Source organism: Salvia hispanica, chromosome 3, assembly GCF_023119035.1.
Source record: "Salvia hispanica cultivar TCC Black 2014 chromosome 3, UniMelb_Shisp_WGS_1.0, whole genome shotgun sequence".
In the NCBI taxonomy this organism is placed as follows: domain Eukaryota; kingdom Viridiplantae; phylum Streptophyta; class Magnoliopsida; order Lamiales; family Lamiaceae; genus Salvia; species Salvia hispanica.
Genome location: NC_062967.1, coordinates 38282293 through 38302681, shown reverse-complemented (window position 1 = coordinate 38302681; position 20389 = coordinate 38282293). Strand labels below are relative to the sequence as shown.

The 20389-nt window shown below is 36.7% G+C and overlaps 4 protein-coding genes and 2 non-coding genes across 10 annotated transcripts; 3 read left to right on the top strand and 3 right to left on the bottom strand.

Moving 5' to 3' along the window:
• The first annotated feature begins 2000 nt into the window (after positions 1-2000).
• Positions 2001-4994, top strand: LOC125217022 (PP2A regulatory subunit TAP46-like). 3 transcript variants are annotated; one of them, XM_048118841.1, is made up of 10 exons: positions 2001-2118; positions 2184-2281; positions 2371-2493; positions 2839-2925; positions 3061-3165; positions 3331-3492; positions 3670-3705; positions 3810-3881; positions 4143-4423; positions 4519-4994. In XM_048118841.1, the coding sequence occupies exons 2-10, from the start codon at positions 2186-2188 to the stop codon at positions 4772-4774; spliced, it is 1218 nt and encodes a 405-aa protein (XP_047974798.1). In that variant the 5' UTR covers positions 2001-2118; positions 2184-2185; the 3' UTR covers positions 4775-4994. The 3 variants fall into 3 exon arrangements, with proteins under 3 accessions (XP_047974798.1, XP_047974799.1, XP_047974797.1); XM_048118842.1 differs by having other exon boundaries at positions 2008-2118; positions 2166-2281; XM_048118840.1 differs by lacking the exon at positions 2001-2118 and having other exon boundaries at positions 2126-2281.
• A 241-nt stretch (positions 4995-5235) lies between these two features.
• On the bottom strand, positions 5236-6834 carry LOC125216603 (phytolongin Phyl2.2-like). The gene has a single exon (XM_048118354.1). It carries the CDS (start codon positions 6557-6559, stop codon positions 5768-5770), a length of 792 nt encoding a protein of 263 aa, XP_047974311.1. The 5' UTR covers positions 6560-6834; the 3' UTR covers positions 5236-5767.
• Positions 6835-7252: 418 nt separating this feature from the next.
• Positions 7253-12143, bottom strand: LOC125216332 (soluble starch synthase 1, chloroplastic/amyloplastic-like). The gene is made up of 15 exons (XM_048118024.1): positions 11762-12143; positions 10493-10851; positions 10288-10365; positions 10021-10145; positions 9743-9824; positions 9403-9576; positions 9109-9190; positions 8853-8944; positions 8704-8766; positions 8536-8625; positions 8310-8434; positions 8127-8235; positions 7988-8043; positions 7752-7791; positions 7253-7674 (listed from the first exon to the last, which is right to left on the bottom strand). The coding sequence occupies exons 1-15, from the start codon at positions 12042-12044 to the stop codon at positions 7516-7518; spliced, it is 1917 nt and encodes a 638-aa protein (XP_047973981.1). The 5' UTR covers positions 12045-12143; the 3' UTR covers positions 7253-7515.
• Positions 12144-13538: 1395 nt separating this feature from the next.
• Positions 13539-13640, top strand: LOC125217238. Its single transcript, XR_007175655.1, has one exon. It is a non-coding gene; the product is annotated as a small nucleolar RNA snoR69Y (small nucleolar RNA).
• Positions 13641-13700: 60 nt separating this feature from the next.
• LOC125217245 lies at positions 13701-13782 on the top strand. The gene has a single exon (XR_007175662.1). It is a non-coding gene; the product is annotated as a small nucleolar RNA snoR53Y (small nucleolar RNA).
• Positions 13783-14468: 686 nt separating this feature from the next.
• LOC125212934 (protein IQ-DOMAIN 21-like) lies at positions 14469-16834 on the bottom strand. 3 transcript variants are annotated; one of them, XM_048113243.1, is made up of 5 exons: positions 16671-16834; positions 16492-16595; positions 15639-15911; positions 15248-15559; positions 14469-15063 (listed from the first exon to the last, which is right to left on the bottom strand). In XM_048113243.1, the coding sequence occupies exons 2-5, from the start codon at positions 16573-16575 to the stop codon at positions 14680-14682; spliced, it is 1053 nt and encodes a 350-aa protein (XP_047969200.1). In that variant the 5' UTR covers positions 16576-16595; positions 16671-16834; the 3' UTR covers positions 14469-14679. The 3 variants fall into 3 exon arrangements, with proteins under 3 accessions (XP_047969200.1, XP_047969202.1, XP_047969201.1); XM_048113245.1 differs by having other exon boundaries at positions 15639-15908; XM_048113244.1 differs by lacking the exon at positions 16671-16834 and having other exon boundaries at positions 16492-16664.
• Between the last annotated feature and the right edge of the window lie 3555 nt (positions 16835-20389).

Sequence of the window (20389 nt, the reverse complement as noted above, 5' to 3'; positions counted from 1 at the left end):
TCTCATGATAATTTTTTGGTGAAATTGTATATGATTCGAAAACCGAAAAATTATACGTACACGCTACGACTGATAAATTAGACAATATAGACTTATCATGAAGACTGATAAATTAGACAATATAGACTTATCATGAAAAGGGAACATTGTTTGGTGGCAAAATGTGAAAAATATACTATACATGCTTGATTTTAATTTTTGTCGTGAGATAATTGAGAATAAATCTAAACTTCATAATTTTTTTGGCTGATTTTTAAAGTTATGTGACAAACTACAGTTTGATGAAACTTCATGTCTATTTTTATATTTGCCCTTGTTTTTCTAGCACTTACTATTTGTGTTAATACACAATGTTTGATACTTATACAACTATTTACTATTTTTCATTTACAAACATCTATCTTTATAATTCACAAGTACAAAAAATAAAGTGACTTAATTTTCAATCTATCGGTTGAAGAGGTTTGTGTTCATTTAATTAGTAGTCTACAATCACATTTGCAGATCTAAAAATTTCGTTCTGGGGTGTGAATCTTGGCGTTGCATCAAAATAACTTACGTCACCATCGTGCTAAAATAGTCATTCAAGCATTCGTCCTCATTTTCATCCATCTCAAACGACTAATAAAATGAGTTTCATGATTCATTATACATTACTAGTAAAAAAAATGTTAAAAAATTTGGAGGTCAATTTTTGGTACCACAATCACATAACTGACCATGTGCCCTAGACATTTAGAGGGGTTGAGCTCTGCCCCATCGATGTTGAGATTTGTTAGGTGCATTTAATTTTGATGAAGACCAAAATCAAGATATGTTGATCATATCCAATATCATTATGATGATGAGAGAGAGAAGACCAAGCCCAATAGTAGGTCACCCATGAAACTGTTTCATGTTGTATTTAGTGAAATATACTATGAATATACATATTAATTGATTTTTTATATACATTTTATTAATGGTCAGAGTTGTTATTTGTGGAGGCAACTCTCAAGTCGATATCATTGGACCAAATGCGACATACTAAAATTTATTTTCGAACCAAGATTTCAAAGCATTATTCTTTTAAAGAAATAAAGTGTGTTATGTGATTGTGAAACTTTTGATTACAGCCTTTTGAAGTGTCCCCTTTTGATTATACAAATCTAGAATATTATTGGCCCATTGAATATTTAATAATTTGGAATCAGTAAACTTAAGGGAAATAATTATTAATTTAATGCAAGATCTGCCCTTGGAATCTGGGTTTGGCTGACAAAGTTGGGATCCCACCATTACATTGCTTTTACAGCAAAACCCATGCATAAAATAAAGTGTAGTTCAATGTGTTCATATGCCATTTTAAAAATTACAATAAAGTGTAGTTCAATGTGTTCATATGCCATTTTAAAAATTACTCCCTCCGTACTTATAAATAGGAGTCCTGTTTTTCATTTTAGTCCGTCCGCGAATAGGAGTCTCGGTTCACATTTATCCGAAAGGTAATAAATTTAGCTTAAGAGAGTCCTTAATTAAAGATTCTCAAAGGCTTTCTTATCCTATAATTTGTTTATGTTCACATGCATCAAAGCCATTCAAATATACCATTCAAAGCCATTTAAAATAGATCCCCTCAAAAATAAAAAGTTTAAAATGGGCCTCAAATGGGCCAAGGGAAATGGGTCTTTTGATCAGAATAAATGGTCTAAGCAGAAACACAATTGGGCCTGCTTTATGGACAAGCAGGGCATCAGCAACACGGTGTTACAAACCCGTTCCATCGATACGAGACGCCCGTGAGCTGCGTTGCAAAGAGGCGGCTACACGAGGGAAAATTCAGGTCTGCTTTTGTGTGTGTTTTGTGCGTTACATTCACATGTTAGGTAAAAGTATAATTATTAGAACGATGAATTGCAGCTCAGTCCGGTAAAACGTAAATTCGAGTCGTCACTAGAATAAATGTGTAGCTAAACATTTGAGAAAATAGAAATACTATTGGGCCTGGCTTAGTGGGCATTTACAAAAAGAATTAAAATCATACTCAACTTATAGTTTCTAGAATTACCTCGTCGCTAGATGCTAACATACGCCGGTGGTGAAGGATTACTATTTCAGTTGCTCTGAACAACCATTTCCGTAAGCGCCTTCTAGATTTTTTGATTTAGCTCAATTTCAATTTCTAGGGTTTTCAAATTGTGCAGGTATGGGGGAATTAAACATGGACGAATTGTCTCTTCCCCGTATTTTCGAGCAGGCTCGGAAAATCCACCAAGCCGCCTCCGATTCTTCCGTCGATCAGGTTTCCGTGGAATTGGTGTTTCTGTATGATTAATTCACATCTTTGGATCTCGAGCTAGATGAGCTTATTGTGTCAAATCCTGTGATTAGGATACGGTGAAGAAAGGCTGCGAATTGTTGAGGAAATGCGAGGAAATGATTGGGAAATTAGGGTTGTTTTCGCTTAATGAGACGAAAGATGATATCAGTACCGCAAACCTCAAATATATTCTCGTAAGTGGTATTTGATTAGTGATTTTGCTAATTGTATTGTTAATTGATGCCCAAAATGTCAGAATCATATTATGGTTGGTAACTACCTGAAAGCATGGATTGTATGCGGTAGTATAGTCTATTTCTGTAATGGTAATCTCTTGTTTAATTTGTTTCACCTCGAAAGACTGATTGCAATTGTTGTAAAGCAGTTTTCAGTAGATATTTAGAAAGCTAAATTTATAAAAATCATTACTTTATGTTTGCTCTATAGTTTGCTCCGCTATAGAATGCTTGAATCTTTGTTCTGTTGGGTTAGGTTTGTCGAGGAAAATATAGTACTAATTGGTGATTTTTTTCATACAGGTTCCATATTATCTTGGTGAGCTAACTGAGAAAATTTCTGAGGAAGATAGGATTGAAATTCTAAATGTTTCACAGGCCAAGCTGAAGGTACTCATTTCTTGTGGGATTACAACAAATGATCTTTTATGTGCTGTGTTTCTGGTTTTTGTTCTGTCTAATTATAGGCTTGGTGAAGTTATTCATGTTGTAATGATGTTGGATTTGGCTTTCCATTGCTATCAGGAATTTTTCTCTTTTTGTGAGGCAATGGAACTTGTACCAAAAGAAGAACTAGAATCACTTGCGCAAGCTACTGGTAAAACATTTGCTGATAGGAGAGCCCAAAAGGTAGGTTTAGATATTATCTATGTTGCCCTTTACTGTCTATGATTCATTATTTTATAGCTGGAGTATTTTTTTTATTTTCTACTACTGTTTTCTTGTTTTAACAAAATGCCTTTTGGAAATGTCTCTAGCAGTAGTGTGGTGTATCTAACTGTATTTGGCACTCAGATTGCACGTTTCAAACGTCAGAAAGCTGCTGAGTCAAAATTGATTGAAATAAGGGAGCGGAAGGAACGGCGTGGGCGTTCAACTAGGGCATCTGCGTTATCTACTCCTGTTGTGTCCGAGGAAGAGGATTTTGATGATGATGATGGGGAGGAGGAGAGGGAGGTCAGTTATCTCATGAGTTCTGCATTATTTTTGGTGAAGTACAAAGTTCTAATTAAATAATGTTAGGGATGCTAAATATCAAGGGTTGTAGGCATTATTGATGTATTTCCGGTCTCTGCTTTTACCTTTATTCTGTTTCAATTATCTAATTTCCTGATATAGTGATATTCTCCTCAGGCATGGCTGACCACCATCTCCTTGGCACTCTGTAAGGTTAGTCTGGAATTCCAGCATCTTGAGTATACACCAGTTCTGTGTGTGGACTTAAATTTCCCCATTTACACCTGTGTTAATAACCAGGTATTTGTATATCACAGGCATTTGATCTACTGGAAATGTTGAAGCAAGAGGAAGAGATGCTCCTTGCTGTTAGGGAAAGACAGTCAAAGGTATCAACTTGTGAAGTGGAGCTACTTTAGATTTGAGAAATTGTGGTTATTATTTAGATCTCAGGAATGCTGGAATAGTGTGTTGCGACATATATACATACACATGTTCCATGCAATAGGTTATTGAATTATGCCTATTTAGTCAGCTCAATCACTTCACCAAATATTTAAACGTGACATGCAGCTTAGTGTATACTATGAGTTGTGTAGCATATGCAACATTTGAATGCAACTTATCTTTTGTGGTTACATCTTCCGCAGGAAGGGAATAATGAGCTTGCACAGTCCATTCTCGATGAACGTGCTGAAAGAGCAGAAGCCTGGCATCGTGATGCAGCAACAAGGTCTCGATTTACAAAACCTGCAACTCCAATCACATGTGCTACTTTTGCTCAAGATGTGATAGAGGGTAGAGCGGCAGTTTCACAGGCTCATGAACACAAACATCAGCCAATGCTATTTGGACCTGCAAGCCTTGTGGCCAAAAACCCAACAAGTGAAAGGGAGAGAATCGCAGCTAAAGTTTTCCAGCCTCACTACAGGTACTTTAGTAAATCATAAAACTGAACTGACAAGCAAAAGGATGAAAAATCTGCTGTGATTGCTTGAAGGTCTCTGAAATTTATTTAATTGCCAGATTACCAACCATGAGCATAGAGGAAGCTGGGTTGAAGGAGATGGAGATTATGAATAAGTGGCAAGAAGATACCAAGAAGATCATTGAAGAAGCTAACACGTCATGGCACACGGATAACAAGCTGCTACAGAGGCCAAGCGAGGATGATGATGACGAGGATGATGATGCTGCCCAAGATAAGGCTAGGGCGTGGGATGACTGGAAGGACGACAACCCTCGCGGAGCAGGCAATAAGAAGCTCACTCCATGCGGTTGATTTTAATGCCCATTGCCCTGCATCTGTGCAATCTCTGGAGTACAATTTATTGTCCAAGTTTTAGTTTTGTTTAATTATTATTACTGTATTATTGTGCTGTATAGTGGCTGTAACTTATGAGTATAGAGAGTAGGAGAAACTTCGACCGACGGTGACATATAGCTGGTTAAACTCGATTTGGTAAAAATTTTCTGTACGTCGTGATAAACTGTTACAGCTATGCCCTTTTGCATTCCAATTCCAGTTTAAATCTAGATTTACTTTGGACGTTTCGTTTCGTTGTTTTGTCGTTTCTCGATTCTGTTCCCAAGTTTCTACTCGGTTTATTTTGTTCCCAGTAAAGATTGTAAAGCTCGATTCAATGAACTTGAAAAGCTCAAACACTCCCTCTCCAAAATAAGTTACAATTGCTGAACAAAACGGCACAGGTGAGAAACAGAGGATCCAAAAAGATCAAGCAATGACAAATTACCAGTCGCGTTTATACTTGAAAGTTGTGATGCGATACAGAAACAAGATCAACGCGAACCAGAAACAGGAACACGGGATCCAAAAACATATTGCGTGACAACAACCAACAAGAAGAAAAACTCGATTTATACAAGACTCAAAAAGCACAAATACAATTCAGATCCTGCAACTCAGTTGGTGTTTCATCTGACAGCCACAACCAAACCGAGCAAAACAACGCAGCAGATCAAACACAAGGCCAAGATTCGCCCCACCACTGACAAAGCAATAGAGCCCAGCAACTTACCAGGCGTTCAATCCACTCCATCATCAAAAACCTCCATAAACAGGCTGGGAATCCTATTAAAACGAGTTTGTATACACAAGTTTGAAGCACAATAATCACATCAAATACACAAGGGATACCAGTCCTGCATTATAACAGGAAATGGATGCTTTTCATTTCAACAAAGAAACTCAACCAACATATTATATATCACCAAGTATAAGAAATCACCCAAATGTAATCAAACCAAAGCTATTTCAGCTCTCCATGCATTTCAGGCCCCTGCAAACCCACAGCCATACAACAAACAAGATTGCACAAGCGATCAAATCGAGCGAAAGAATCACCCAAACTTGCTTCTTCCAAACCTTCTTAGCCTTTTGCTGGCAATTCAGTTCCCCAGAATAGAGCCCTCTGTTCTTATGCGAGGTCGAACTGAACCCGGGGCTCGGACAAAGGGGGGTGGCGTTGCCACTGCTGTCATCAACCTCTCTCTCCCCATTTCTTCTCCCATCCATCTTGAATTCCTCAAGCAATGCATTCTTCTTCATCTTGCTCGACCCATTTTCCACACTGAGCCTGCTCCTTCCGCGAATTGGACCCGACCCGTATTGAAAGCTCCCATTTTCCCCCATTCTCTGCCCTTTTGGGGACTCAATTCCATCCATGTGATACAACGCCGGGCCAATCAGCTGCCGGAAAACAGGGCTGAATTCGCCCTGGAAGCAATGGGAACTCAGCCTCTCCAGCTTGCTAACACCGTTGAAATCCTTAACGAAAGCATCCCTCACGCTCCCCAGAAACGTCAAACCCTCGGATTTCTTCAATTTCTCGTCGGAGATCAGGAAATAGGCGAACGGATCGTCGATCATGAAGGCGAATGTCTGCGATCGGACGGTGTGGCTGAAGGTGGCGTGGAGCGGCGGCGTTTTCTCGAGGCATTTCGCCGCGATCGCGCCGAGCTCGGCGTCCTTGGAGTTGAATTCGGCTAATATGGTGGTTGATTTCGCAATGCAGCAGTAGTGGATCAGACTTGGATCCGAATTCATAGCTGCGGAAAAAGGGGGGATTCGAGATCAAAACCCTAATTCCCTTTTGTCGGAATTCTCGTTTCGCCGGTGGCGAAAAATGAATCCGGATCCAAGTCCTGGTCGAAATTGGGGGAAATTGAGGAGGGTGAATTCAAATTGGGGGAGGATTTAGGGTTGAGGGAGGTGGCTTGAGTCGTCGGAAAAGTGGAAAAAGGAGATCTTTTCCACCGGCCAAAACCAGAATCTCTCGATTCTCTCCCCCTTTTGGAGGCCAATTGCATAGAGATTCAACATTTATTTCTTTATTTATTTTTCCTAATAATAATCAATATTTATTCTAATTTCGCAAATAAAATTGCAAAAGTCTGAGAAAATTTGAATTTTGTAGTATGATATCACGACGTCCTTATAATTGAGTTTGCAAATGTTAATCAATTTTTTAATCTAGGACCTGAAAAATAGGTTATCTACAAATTTACGATGAAGAAATATAAATAAAGTTTGACTGTCAAAACCAGGATAATATAGAAGCGTATATTTTACTGATTTTTCCCTCAAAATTGATAGCTATAAGTACCACAAAAAATAGTTTCATCTACAAAAATAGTCTCATTTATTAAAGACAAGTTTTAATACACAAATTTTATAATAGGAGTAATATTTAGTTCTTATACTTGTTCTATGACTTTCAAATTTGTGTAGAAGAGCAGAAACCACCAAAATATTGATGAATATCAACGGAAATTATGAAGTATAGTAGTAGTTCTCTTTTGTTACTTCTCATCTTATTGCCAATCTTCTTTTGCTAATCCATCTGCATTTCTACAACCAGAACTAAACCATCAGGCATTGACTAATCGAGCGGATTAGTTGCACGAAAACACCAGCACGAATACTAACACGTGTCACAAACCCGACATCAAGACGAAACACTAGAAAGAACGAGCGAGCACCATTTTCGTGTTCGTGCAAACTCAGCCAGCGTAAGGAGGATCAATGAAGGCCCAGTCGAAGACTTGCTCGTACTGACCTGCAGCATTGTCCCACGATGTGTTCTTCTCCATCCCGCGCTTCATTAGTCCCTCCCACGACGTTTTGTGCTCTCTGCACGTCAAAACTGCTCTTTGTAGCGCCTGGGAGACAAAGCGACAAATGAGAAATCGTACGATATCAGAACGATGAATCATATATGATCACGAGATAGACTTACCGTCAGTAAGCTGTCTTTCGTTAGAGGAGAAAACGCCCATCTGTGACATTTCAAACATAGAAGTGAAGAAAATTCAAACATTAAAACGAATATAGTATAATCCTTCCGTCTCATTTAAGATGTGGCTCAAAATCTGTTTCGGATCGTTACATTTATAATGGCCCAAATCCATTTTGGGTCTTGTTAAGTAAACAAGAAAATCTTGGTCGGAAAATGTCGAAGGAAGTGACACATACCCAGTACCTTCACCCGCACCTTCCTTCGCATATGGGTCGAAATTTTGGACCGTGTCCTGGTGAATTGAAACATGACATGTTAAAACAATTTATTCATAAACTGGAAAAAAAGATTGTAGATCAAGGTAGGTGATCTCACTCTTAGCCCTCCAGTGCTGTGGACAACGGGAACAGTGGCGTATCTCATTGCATACAGCTGGTTCAGCCCACACGGCTCGAATCTCGAAGGCATCACGAGTATGTCACAGCTGCAAAAAACTCTACTCATATCAGCAAATAAATACTCACATAGGGAAATTAGTTAGACCGATCATCAAATTACCCTGCTGTAATCCTATGCGAGATCGGGACGTTGAACCCAACCCAGCCCCGATACTTGTCCTTATAAGTGGATTCTAGTTGCCTCATCCAGTCTTCGTATTGCTTCTCTCCGGATCCGAGCATTACCTGAAATGTTAAACATGTACGACGATTAGTAGATACTTCTCACTAAAATCTTCAAAAAAGGCGGAAGTTATTAGTTGAACACGGACGAAGAGCAGTCTTACAAATTGGACATCATCATACATAACATGTGGGGCGGCTGAAAGAAGAATGTCAACGCCTTTCTGATAGTCAAGTCTCCCGATAAACCCAATCTGTGGAGAGACGTCAACTTTGAGAAAACGCGAGGCTAAGTAAACTAAAACATAGGAGAACTATGTTCTCAATCTCACCATAGGACAATCGGGTCGAACTGGAAGACCTAGTTCTGCTTGCAGCGCAGCTTTACACTCAGCCTGGAATGAACAGTAGCAGAATTTAGAGGATCAGTACTAGCTAACTCGTGCTGGACTTATATTAAAAAAATTTGGAGTTTCGCAACCTTTCCAGAGAGATTGTCAATCGAGTAGAGAGAAGGAAGATGTGGATCAGTAGATGGATTCCATTCTTCGGTGTCAACTCCGTTTGTGATTCCTGCACGGTCGCATGTTATTTGTAAGCAGAACCAACATGATTCGTTGACGAGGACTAGTCTTTTAATCTCATTTCTTTTATTAGAAACATGATAAGAGGGAAAAAATATGGAGTGATTAGCCAAAATTTACATGTTCTTTAATCGGACAGTCGACACAACATACCTGTCAAAACTGATTTCCGACTGCTTAATAGCTCTTGTAACCCATATCCACCGTCAGGGGTGGTTATTTCCCAGGCGTAACCCTACATGGAAAACCGAAAGAGAGTAAGAAAATGTGACAATTAGGCAGTGAAAGTTGAGGACTTGTTTATGGTCAACTCACATAGCCACATATTCAAATGCTGAAAACCATGAAGATATCTGGTAAGCGAAGAAAATTGATAATCTGATAGCCTACTGAGTCCTTACTGATCCTAATAAGATCGATATAACGTGATTTGTAACATAATATTACCTGGCTTACTGTCACTATTCTGTCAGCAGTGACTATAGCAGATTTCAGAACATTGACTGCTTCACCAGGGTCGAGAGCATGTGTCCTCGCCCAAGTTGGGAACACCCATTCCAACGCCTTGTACCACCCAGGAGGCAATCCGAAATTCTTATACGTGACTGCTGGTTCCACACCCTGTACAACGGAATAGTTTGTGTGTCGTTACTACTTCACTATGATAATCAAAGTCATTTACACATTACCACAGTTCTTCAGCAAATCAAATTCTACAGTATGCGAAAAAGAACTAGAAAGTAAAAATGCATTAGAGCCTACTAAACTGAAATGAAACAGAACTCACCTGATGTGCTAGATTATGTATCACAATTATACTCCGCGCATCCTTGTATACACCGTGTGGACGATATTTTGCGGCTAAGAGCCTAAAATCATTGAACAAACGGAAATCACTATTTACATCATTGATCTAATGGTTTGTGAGTTTATATGGGTGCTAAACATATTGTAAAAGAAAAATCATTGCAGGAACACATATACGGCCTAAAATATATATAAGACATTAATAAAGAACCGGGAATCGTTCACAAAAGAGAGGATGTAAATTGTAAAGTCACGTACACAGGAACTAGGCCGGCATGCCAGTCGTTTGCTATAAATAGACATTTATCTCCATATGTGTAACCTCCCAGCGGCAGCACTAAGGGAGCTTCACAAGCTGCGTGACAAAGTAAAGTGAACCGGAACTGTTCACAAAAAAGGTTATAAATTATCAAAAAAGTGACTGATCATAATAACTTGCAAAGATTCATCAATTACTTTGAGTACATATCTATATCATTAATATATATATATATATATGTCGATTCTGTACGATCAACCATTTACCTGATTATCACCAAACGCACCAAAACCATCGCCATATGGAGTTCCAGGTCGGTGGTATGAGGGGTGGTCTACAAAGACCTAAATATGAAAAAATATAACAAAACAAGTAGATGTAACTTTCTACTATTCCACAATTAAAGGAAAAAGGACATTTTACTCGGTTATCTATACATATGACTCGATAAATGTAGATGGATCTTCTTACCCAATCAACTCCAGCCCTGTATTCATGGAATAATCCAACCTCCTGTACACCACCAAAGCAATGGATCTTGGTCGGCCTTTCAGTATCAACGGCATTGGCAAATTTTTGATCTGATAAACCTCCATCCATATATCTTGGTGATACAACCATTACACGGTGACCTCGTGCAGCCAATGCTATTGGTAAGGAGCCACAGACATCTCCCAAGCCTCCGGTTTTCGAATAAGGGGCTGCTTCAGAAGTTACAAAAACCACATTGTAGGTTGTGCGGGGGGAAGTTGTATCACTACTTTTGGTTTCTTCAGACAGATTCTCTGCTTCATCTTCTTGAGTTTCCGAGACTCTGTCATCGCTGCTTACTGAAATTAGACATAATTATAGTCAGATAGTACTTGAACTACTGTAATATTTCACCTAAAAGTTTCATCCAAAATACCCCAACACAACAAATTTTCTAAAACAAATAACCATAACTCATATAACAGCAACAAAAATCACTATATCTCACAATCTTCATAATGACAAAATAAGTTCATACTACTATCTAGAGAAGAGACAAAATGGAGTAAGATCGTTCCATTATCTTCTTGATCATCGTTCACAGTAAGTGAATATATCAAACATCACCGCAACATATCATAGTTCTTGGAATCACTCAGGAACAATGCTTTATCAAGGTGAATCAACAGCAAGCATCCAAATACTACAACATAAACTGTAATCTTTTTTCCACTGGAAAGCCAAAAGCAGAACGATACATATATCCAAGCTACGGAATCACTCTTTTTTTCTGTTTTTGAGAAACATGAAACTGTAATCATAACATTTGACTCATTTTATATTAAAACAGAACCATAATATCCCGGAAACGAGCTCTCGGTCCACTAAACAGGAGCTTTTCTCGCCCATGTGCACCTAATTGTAGTCCATCAACGAAAACTTGAGAAAGCCCTCAACTTTTCCTCTAATCTTAACAACTATATGAGCTCATTGCTCTATCATAACTAAATTCACTAATGCAAATACACTATATTATGCACAACCCCAGCAGCACAGATAGAGAGATTACAGTCATTACATCAACATTAGACAGAAAACTACAGTGACATTTGTAAGAGTGAGGACATAAGGAACAATATATCAAATCATAACCATACAGATAGCTACATACTCTTCTACAAAATCTAACACAATTATGCAAAATTCAAAAAAAACAAACACACGAAGTATAACTGTGTAACGCAGCAATGAAAAAACAAGAACGGTTACCAGAATTATGAATGAAGCGAAAGCCAACAACAGAGCCAATCTCATCACTCTCATCTCCCACCAAAACTCCCTCCTTCGTCTCCTGATTCTTGGCATTCCCGCTGCCCCTTCTCACAAACTCACCCTCTTCCTTATTGGATCTCGCTCTGATACAAAAGGAACGATCTTTTCTCTTCCCGGACGAAAATGAAGCAAATCCCAGCTGCCTAAAACAGTTGATGCCACTGTTGTGAACCAATTTTGCGGCGAGATATCTCGAGGGAGTGATGTGCATCGCCTCCATGGGAGGTGAGAAAGAATAGCCGAGTGAAGAAGCAAGGAATATGCAAGTGTGAAGAGTGATGAAGTGAATGTGAAGGGAAATGTTGAGGGAAAGTAGCTTAGGATCTGATGAAAACCGCGAAAAAATAGCTGTGGGGTGAGAAGGCGATGAAACGACGTCGTACAGGTTTAATGTTAGACACGTGTCAAGTAATGTCGGCATTCACATGCTGTCGACGCTATTAATGGCACATCAACATCTTTTTCACTTCATTTTGTCCTATTTTAGACTTTGTGTTGATTGCCAAATAATTTACTAGGAGTAGTAGTTTAGCCCATCACCTTTTGACACCCTCTCTCCTAGTCTTCTGTTTATCGTATGTATCTAAATTTATAGTACTAATAATATTTCACTCATTTTCATCTGTTGTAAACATTTATTAATTTATATATTCATATTGTTCAGTATTAATATCTCATGGAGTACTATATTTCACTACATTTTTTTTACTCATCTTCTATCATATTGTACATATTTCAGCTAGCGATGTATCCAAATGAAACATTTACTAATAATGATCATAATGAGTATTTTATTAAATTTGTTTTAGAACTTATGTTGTCTATTACCATTATTATTAATGGACAAAGATATTGTATTAATAGTTATGTGTAAATAATTCACGTAGAGGTGTGATCAATTACTAACTTTCTTAAGTTGTTAATTTTGTTAACTCATTGGTTGCTAATTTTGCTAACTCATCAATGCAGTGTATTAAAATGTTAAATCGGTGATATTAAAATGTCAACACATAATTTTTTTACATTTCAATATATTGTATTGACATTATGTGTTGACATTCAATGTCATCGTGATGACATTTTTAATACACTGCGTTGATGAGTTAGCAGAGTTAACAATTTAAAATATTAGCAATATAACTCACCCCAATTCACGTATCTATTTATATTAACTTGCAAAATTTTTCGTTTTTATAGATAAATTAATATTAGAAATTTTAAAAAATCGTATGAAGGTCATCCTTTTTCTTCTTTATAGGCAAGTGAATTTTAATTTAAAAATAGCATAACAGTAGACTCGAACCTTAGATATTAATACTCCAGTCTCCACCAACATTACTTTGTTTATATGGTTGAAGTCAATTAAGTAATCGATCTTGTCTACACAAATTTGAAATTTCAGTCTGAGCTTAAAATCGAAAAAGAATCAAAGTAATTTTTTTTACTATCTCCAAGACTCCAACGGAAGGGATAAATTTTGTCTTGGCGAACTGATATTAGATGATGGCCCAAAGTGAATATCGGGCCCAAAAACATAGCTTAAGAGCCGGGCCGAAAATGGGAAGCCCATTTCTTAACATTGCAAATTCGGAACCCTAATTCGAGCAGTTGTTTAAACCTCGACATCACATTCTGCATTTCATAGCATCATCAAATTGAACGAATTTGTGAATAATTACGATTTTGTTTTTTTGAGAAGGGTGATTTGGTGTTTTGCGGTGATGATAAGATTGATTAATCCCAGCTCATTATGAGACCTTCTTTGTGTAAGGTCAGGGAATATAATTCTTTCTCAAATATATATCTGAGCTTTTCCAATCCCTCTTTTTCCTTCCCTTTTTGTTTTCCCGGATTTCTTTCATCCCCTTTCTTTGGTGTTCCTGGTGATGTATGATAAACCATGCTAATACTGAATATCTTGTGATTGATATCAATTTTCGAAATTATCTGAAGGAACACCTAATTTATTTCGATTTACATATTTTTGTACCCCTTTTGCTCTTCTAAATTCATTCACTGTTGTTTGATTAAAAGAGAACTGAAATGGATGAAAAATCTATGTTTTTCAATTTTCATTTATTTTTTGCTTCTTATATTTCAAATTTCTCTGATTGTGGAGTTTCATTTCCAGAATCTCTGACCAAAAGTCTTATTTTGACATCAGCCACAATTAATAAGATGATTGAATTAAATCAGAATTATAATGAGATTTAATTGTAAGTGAACATATTGATTCTCACTCTAATTTTGGACATGACAGCATTATCAAAAAAGCTTAATGTAGTTAGTGCAAAGTTAAAAGTAACAAGTGACAAATATTCGACGCAACATCTTGCTCGGGAAAATATCTTAAATGGATTGTTTTGGTAGCTTTATTTAAGTCTTAACTGTGTTAGAAAAAAGCAAATGTATAGAAGATTTATTAAAGTCCAATTGGGTGGGAAAATATAAAATCAAAAGTATATGTATAGTAGATTCATGTTACTATATCTTTCTATTAAAGTGGTGAATATCTTTTGTGCATGAGTGTAAAATTTATGTATTTTGTTTAGATACAATAGTAAAGAAAGTACTACTAATGTACTAGTGTAATAATTTACTTATAATAAATTAAGAAATACAGAATAAAATATAAGAGTATATAAAAAGAGTTGAAAACACAATAGTATTAATTTGGTGTTTATTAGTCTATATGTTATAGTAATACATTAAGCTAGAAAATAAATTAATCATAACAAATACTACTACTATACATTTTTCTTGTACATATATGCTCTAACCGATGACAAAATATTTAATGAAGAACGTTTTCTCATAAGTTATACAGGCTTGGTCACAAATCAACAGTAGTTATATTAATATAAATAATATGAGCCGGAAGTATGTCTCCAACCCGATGAAAAAGACTTGCCCTCAGTGCTAGATTCCGGGCTGCACAAGCACTTACCATCTTTAGGGTTCGGGCTTCTCTGAGGCTGATAAGGTGTCCCTCCACCCGAACTCGACGAGTCGTATCCACCGACTCTCTTAGTAGAATAGTTCCACGTATTCCCTAGCGGGCCGGGTTGTTTAGTTGGGCCTTGAGTCCGTACCTTTGCTTTAGCAGATTGTGTCGGGGCCATGTAGCTTGGGACGTTGTCCATGGCCGGTCGTTGTGATTCGATTCGCCCCATTTCGATGGAGTCGTCATCCATCCATCCATCGGCCCAATTCCAACCCCATCGTGACACCATTTGTTGCTGACGTTAATCACAATGCATATTAAAATCCATATTACTCACTTGTTCACCATAAAATATTTTATTTAATTTCTGTATCGATTTTATGTGGATGAAAATTTATTTGAATATGAGTGTTACTATTTATTGAAAGAGTATAAATAAAATGAGTCATTTAATATAGAACGAAGGGAGTTTTTCAAACCTGATTGTAGGTTACAGCTCTCTCTCTTTTGACTTCAAAGTGCAATTTTCTTCTAGGGCTATCTCTCATTCTACTCATGGTCCTATCCCATTGCTCACTCTCAAACTTGTTCATTTGACTCTTGATCTTCTTTCGCCTCTCCTCCTCCAGCTTGCTCTGAAGCTGGAGCCTACGAGCGCGTACGCGTGCCTGCACGCGAACAAGCGCCTGCATGCACCGCATGGTCATGTGCGCCTGCTTCCGCACGTTGTGACCCCTAACGAGCGCCTGGAGCCTCACCAGCCCCTTGAGGGCGCGCAAGGCCCGCCTTGCCTAAAAATCGACACCAATAAATCTCGTCACCGGCATCATATCACATGCCCCCTACAATTCAAACACACACTTCACTAACCAGATATCCTCTGTAGTGGGCTTGTACGAGTGTCGCGGCCCTCTCCTCCTTAGACTGGCGCCCGTACCCGGACAGCCTAATGACTTTGGCGGCTGCGGCTGCAGTAGCCGCGGCCACAGCCATAGCACGGTTCGGATCCTTTCCCATAGCCATAGGGGAAGACGACGACTCTATGCTCTCCCCATTCGTGAAATCGGGCGAGCTCGCGGCTGGGAAATGCTCGAGTGACACCACCTCCGGAGCTTCATAATGCCATTTCTCCACACTTTCCTTCTAAACCAAGATTATCAAAATCATCAAGAAACTCCAACAAATTTCCATGATCACTGCCTTCGTTAGGCCAAATTATTTAATTAATTTAATGTCGATTGTTGTTTTCATTTCCATCTCAACATAAATGCAACAAAGATCAACAACTTTATCAAAGATAAATCAAGAAAAGAAAAGCATAGATAGTGAGGTTGTGGAGCACATGATGATCACTTGGGCTATGATGGTGATGTCGCTTGGTTGGAGAGAAAGTAACATATGAATTGAGGTTGTTTTGACCTTTCTCTTCATTTGGGACCGTATATCTAAATAACTACTAGATCTTAAAGTGGTCACCAATTTTTATCTCAAACACCAAAAAATCTTCAATAATATCATTAAAACTAAAATCAAGATTATCTTGTTTGCATTGTCCTTAAAATGGAGGATTTGGTGGTAATTAAGAGGATGAGGTGGAGGAAATATTTTCAATTTGGATAAAGATGTTGCTAAGACAAATTTCATCAAAGTAAACTAATTGATCATCAAAAATTTTGTCTTTTTCTCACCAAGAACTTTATCTTTTACAGAGTAACAAACTAACCTTTTTCTGTGGGGATTCTTTTGTGGGGGACTGCTTGAAAACCTTCTTCACCGACGAAAACCAGCCGCCGCCTTTCTTGCCCATTTTCCGACCAAAAGTGATCACTAGAAAAACGTTACATGATCGTACATATCCCAAATTTATAAGTAAAATGTAGGAGAAATGATGAAGAAACAAACCTGAAAAAGGCTACTGATTATGAGCCACTTTAGTTTCTACTTTGTGTCTGTATCTTGATATATGAAAGTTTTTAAAGCTTATTACTGTCAACATGTGACTAAAATTAAAGAAAAATGAAAGGGTTGATGGGAAAAGAGTGTAATAAAATGTACACACAATTGACTTATGGATATTTCGAGAGAGAAAAAGTGATGGCTAAAGCACTTGCCGTTAGTATTTAATCTTTCTCACGGGGGTAGCTGTTTCATTACAGTTGGGATCAGCCAATGGGAGGCTGGCACGTGTTGGCTGAGTGCCCTCTTCACCAGGGTACATCTCTACGCTCTTCAACACATGATTTTTTTATCATCTTCTCCTAATTAATTAATTGCTACACTTGAGCAAGAAATATGGAGATATATGATGTGCCCACTCTGTGTAATTTGATGTGAAAGTGGTTTGTCAAACCATAATTTAAGTCATTTCGTTCACTAATAATAGAATTAAAAGTTTATGATACGAATTTTAATGTAGAGTAAGAGGAATATTGAAGAATTTTTTAAGCATTGTTAGTTGAACGTAAATAATAAAAGAAAGAAAAAAAGTATACAAGATAAAGATAAAAGGCTACTGGATCATGTTATCAAAAATTGAAATGAAGTAGTAGTAATTTTCATAGATGAGGCAAAACAAGGAAGATTATTAGTAATGGTCTAATGGATGAAAAAAGTATGATAAAAAATTCTGATTACAAAATTGTGACTAAAAGTTTATCTAACTATATTTAGGAGTTGGTGTGGCCAAATAAGTGACATTCACCTACAAACATCAATAAACAAATAGGTGGTGTACCTAAAGAATATAGTCATTGGCTAAGAACTAAACTAATTTGCAATAATTTTAACTATTTTTTACGCCATTTAACATAAGATTCCATCAAAAGATAAAGCTACCAATAACAGTTGAATGATTACTTGGTGGAGTCTACAAAAGGTAATTAAAGGGATATTAGACATAAAAGATATGTACAAATTACACACCATTTAGTTTAAAATATATCCATCTCAATTTAAAAATGTAAAACAATCAAAGATACTATCTAATTATATGGGAGTACTAGAAAATAAACATATATTGTACTCCAATAATTGAAAATTGAATTTACAAGATCACAAAGAGGGAAATTTTCAAATTTTAATTATCTCTAAACAAGAGTATTATAATTATGAAATATATAGGAGTATAGGACCACAATGGCAAAGTTAGAAAGTTCGCGGGATTTATCGTAAATTAAAGGAAACGAATTGTAACAACGGCGAACAAAATGAGTTTATTTTAAAAAAATGTCATCATAATTCATTGTGGTCGACTATATCTTACTCTCTCTGTCTCATTAATCTTTTTTAGGCCGTCCCACTATAAGTGAGATATTTCTCTTTTTTTTGGCATAAAGCAACCTTCTATTTCTCTCCTACATCACCATCTTTCTTACTTTTTCTCTCTATTTTTTTTCATTCCTATAAAACTGGGGGCAAAAGAAATGTCTCACAACTTAGAAAGTATTATACACGCATGCTAAGATAAATGTCAATTTTTTGTACCTAATCAAACATTGGCTCAATTATATAGTATAATAAATATACATAAAGAATATTTAATACTATGAAATGACAATGGTAAGTTAAATGGTCGTTATTATAGATTTATAGTTATACAACTCTCGAATTATGTATCATAATGTACATTTTTTGAACATGAGGATACTAATTGTGTCACTCAATCAATTTTTGTGGCATCTATTTTCCTATAAAAATAAATGCAGAAAAGACTTTGTATAACTAAACCGTCTTTCAAAATTAAACGTTCTTTTTTTTCCCACTTTTTAAACAAGTATTGTGCTGTAAGGAGTATTCCACACTTACCATTATTTTCACTTTTCAAATAAGTATTGTAAGAATTATTCCATAATTACCATTGTTTTATCTTAAAAATTGGACTATGTTTGTGTAGCATGTGAACTACTGCATTGAAAATACAATAGAATACTTATATGGAAAAGAAGGATTGACATAAATTTTTTAATTAAGTTATATGAGCTGTGGAGTTTCATTTTCACAACCAGTTTTGAGATCTTAAAATTGCAGTTGAGTCACTAAAAGATAAAAATTAAATGAAGGGCCCCTAATTTATGTAGACTCGGATTACTGCATTTTACTTCCATTAAAAGGTATTTAATGATTATGTTTAAACATTATACTCTACCAATTAACTAAGTAGTTTGTTTTGTGATGCATAAAATGTGAGGCCCATCTTCCAAGGTAAGTTCCCATTATAAGATTTTAGATTAGTATTTTTGGGAGAATAATACTCCCTCCGTCTCAGTTTTATAGTCACATTTTGCCATAAAAGTCCGTCCCACATTTATAGTCACATTTAAAATTTTCCATATTTGGATATAAAATTTTACTCCATTATTCACTAAAATTATACCCAAATGTCATTATCAACACAAAAATAAACCAAACCAAAACAAAAATTAAAAACCTAAAAGTCAATAAGGGACTCACCTTCAACCAACTCACTTCATTTATTACACACTCCACCATCTCACTTCATTAATTACACACTCCACCAATTACTTAAAACTCGTGTCATAACTAAATGTGACTATAAATTTGGGACGGAGGGAGTAAAACTTTCGGAATGTTTTTTTTAGTTTATTTGGTAATAAATGGCCATATATTCTGATTTTGGTTGAAATCCAATTGTTGAGCTTCCTTTGAAAGTGATGTTTCCTACCAATACTCACGCATATAAGATTTTCGGAATGTTTTTTTTGTGTTAGGAACGTCTCGAAAATGAATACTCCTATGAATCTATTATCTAGTAACACAATACAAATGAAGTGCAATTTACAACTAAAATTAGGGATATTAGTTCATAAAGTCACGAACTTTGGCCAAATTATGTCATTTCCCATAAACTTTAAAAATGATGCTCCTATAAAATAATCTCATGACGGGTCAATCATCATATCCGACTAACATTCATGTCTTTTTATCTCATACTTGACCTTAGGGTCGGACGCTGGAAAAAAATATCGTTACGGGTTGAAATTTATAAATTTTGTTTCAAAGTATATTTTTTGATGTTTTAAATCATTTGTAATAGCTTTTACACAATAATGTACACTAAATTTAGATATATTTCAAATATTTATAAAAGAAAACTTAAGCCCTTCCTCTCTACCACATGGGTCCGCCCCTGCTTGACACAACTAAATTTATAGGATTTGGGGTGTGTTAGAGCATCCGCATCGCGTCTCGATGTGGGCTCTATCTCGTCTCGAAGAGACGAGACCGCATCGAGACGGCGATGCGGCCTCCATCTCGTCTCGACGAGACGGGACATCTCGTCCCGTGTCTCCTTCCGAAGAGGCCGGCCTCGAGACGTCTCGCCACGCGCCTTGGCGACGTGGCGAGCTGTGGTTCGTGCGTGACGCCCACTCGCCGATCCGCGAGTGGGCGTCGTTTATATCCGTTAAAATTAATTTTTTTTTATTTTTTTTAAATCAGAGAAAAATCAAAAATTTTAAAAATATATATAAAAAAATTCCAAAAATTATACTAGCCGTTTATAGCCGTTTTTTTCAAATTTGTAAATTTTATTCAATTTTTTAAAGCCTCCAATCACTTCTATAAATACCAAATCATTCCCATAAATTATCCACCGTAAAAAA

What these genes read in the sequence shown, in the direction of transcription:
- LOC125217022 (XM_048118841.1), top strand. Translation starts at nt 2,186, where the DNA reads ATGGGGGAATTAAACATGGACGAATTGTCTCTTCCCCGTATTTTCGAG. An exon ending in CAAACCTCAAATATATTCTC is followed by an intron (nt 2,494 to 2,838) that starts GTAAGTGGTATT and finishes TTTTTCATACAG; the next exon opens with GTTCCATATTATCTTGGTGA. An exon ending in TTTCACAGGCCAAGCTGAAG is followed by an intron (nt 2,926 to 3,060) that starts GTACTCATTTCT and finishes CATTGCTATCAG; the next exon opens with GAATTTTTCTCTTTTTGTGA.
- LOC125216603 (XM_048118354.1), bottom strand. Translation starts at nt 6,559, where the DNA reads ATGAATTCGGATCCAAGTCTGATCCACTACTGCTGCATTGCGAAATCA.
- LOC125216332 (XM_048118024.1), bottom strand. Translation starts at nt 12,044, where the DNA reads ATGGAGGCGATGCACATCACTCCCTCGAGATATCTCGCCGCAAAATTG. An exon ending in ACAGGGCTGGAGTTGATTGG is followed by an intron (nt 10,366 to 10,492) that starts GTAAGAAGATCC and finishes TTTCATATTTAG; the next exon opens with GTCTTTGTAGACCACCCCTC. An exon ending in TCGCATAGGATTACAGCAGG is followed by an intron (nt 8,236 to 8,309) that starts GTAATTTGATGA and finishes AGTTTTTTGCAG; the next exon opens with CTGTGACATACTCGTGATGC.
- LOC125212934 (XM_048113243.1), bottom strand. Translation starts at nt 16,575, where the DNA reads ATGGGCAAGAAAGGCGGCGGCTGGTTTTCGTCGGTGAAGAAGGTTTTC. An exon ending in AAGAATCCCCACAGAAAAAG is followed by an intron (nt 15,912 to 16,491) that starts GTTAGTTTGTTA and finishes ATCTTGGTTTAG; the next exon opens with AAGGAAAGTGTGGAGAAATG. An exon ending in CCCACTACAGAGGATATCTG is followed by an intron (nt 15,560 to 15,638) that starts GTTAGTGAAGTG and finishes GTCGATTTTTAG; the next exon opens with GCAAGGCGGGCCTTGCGCGC.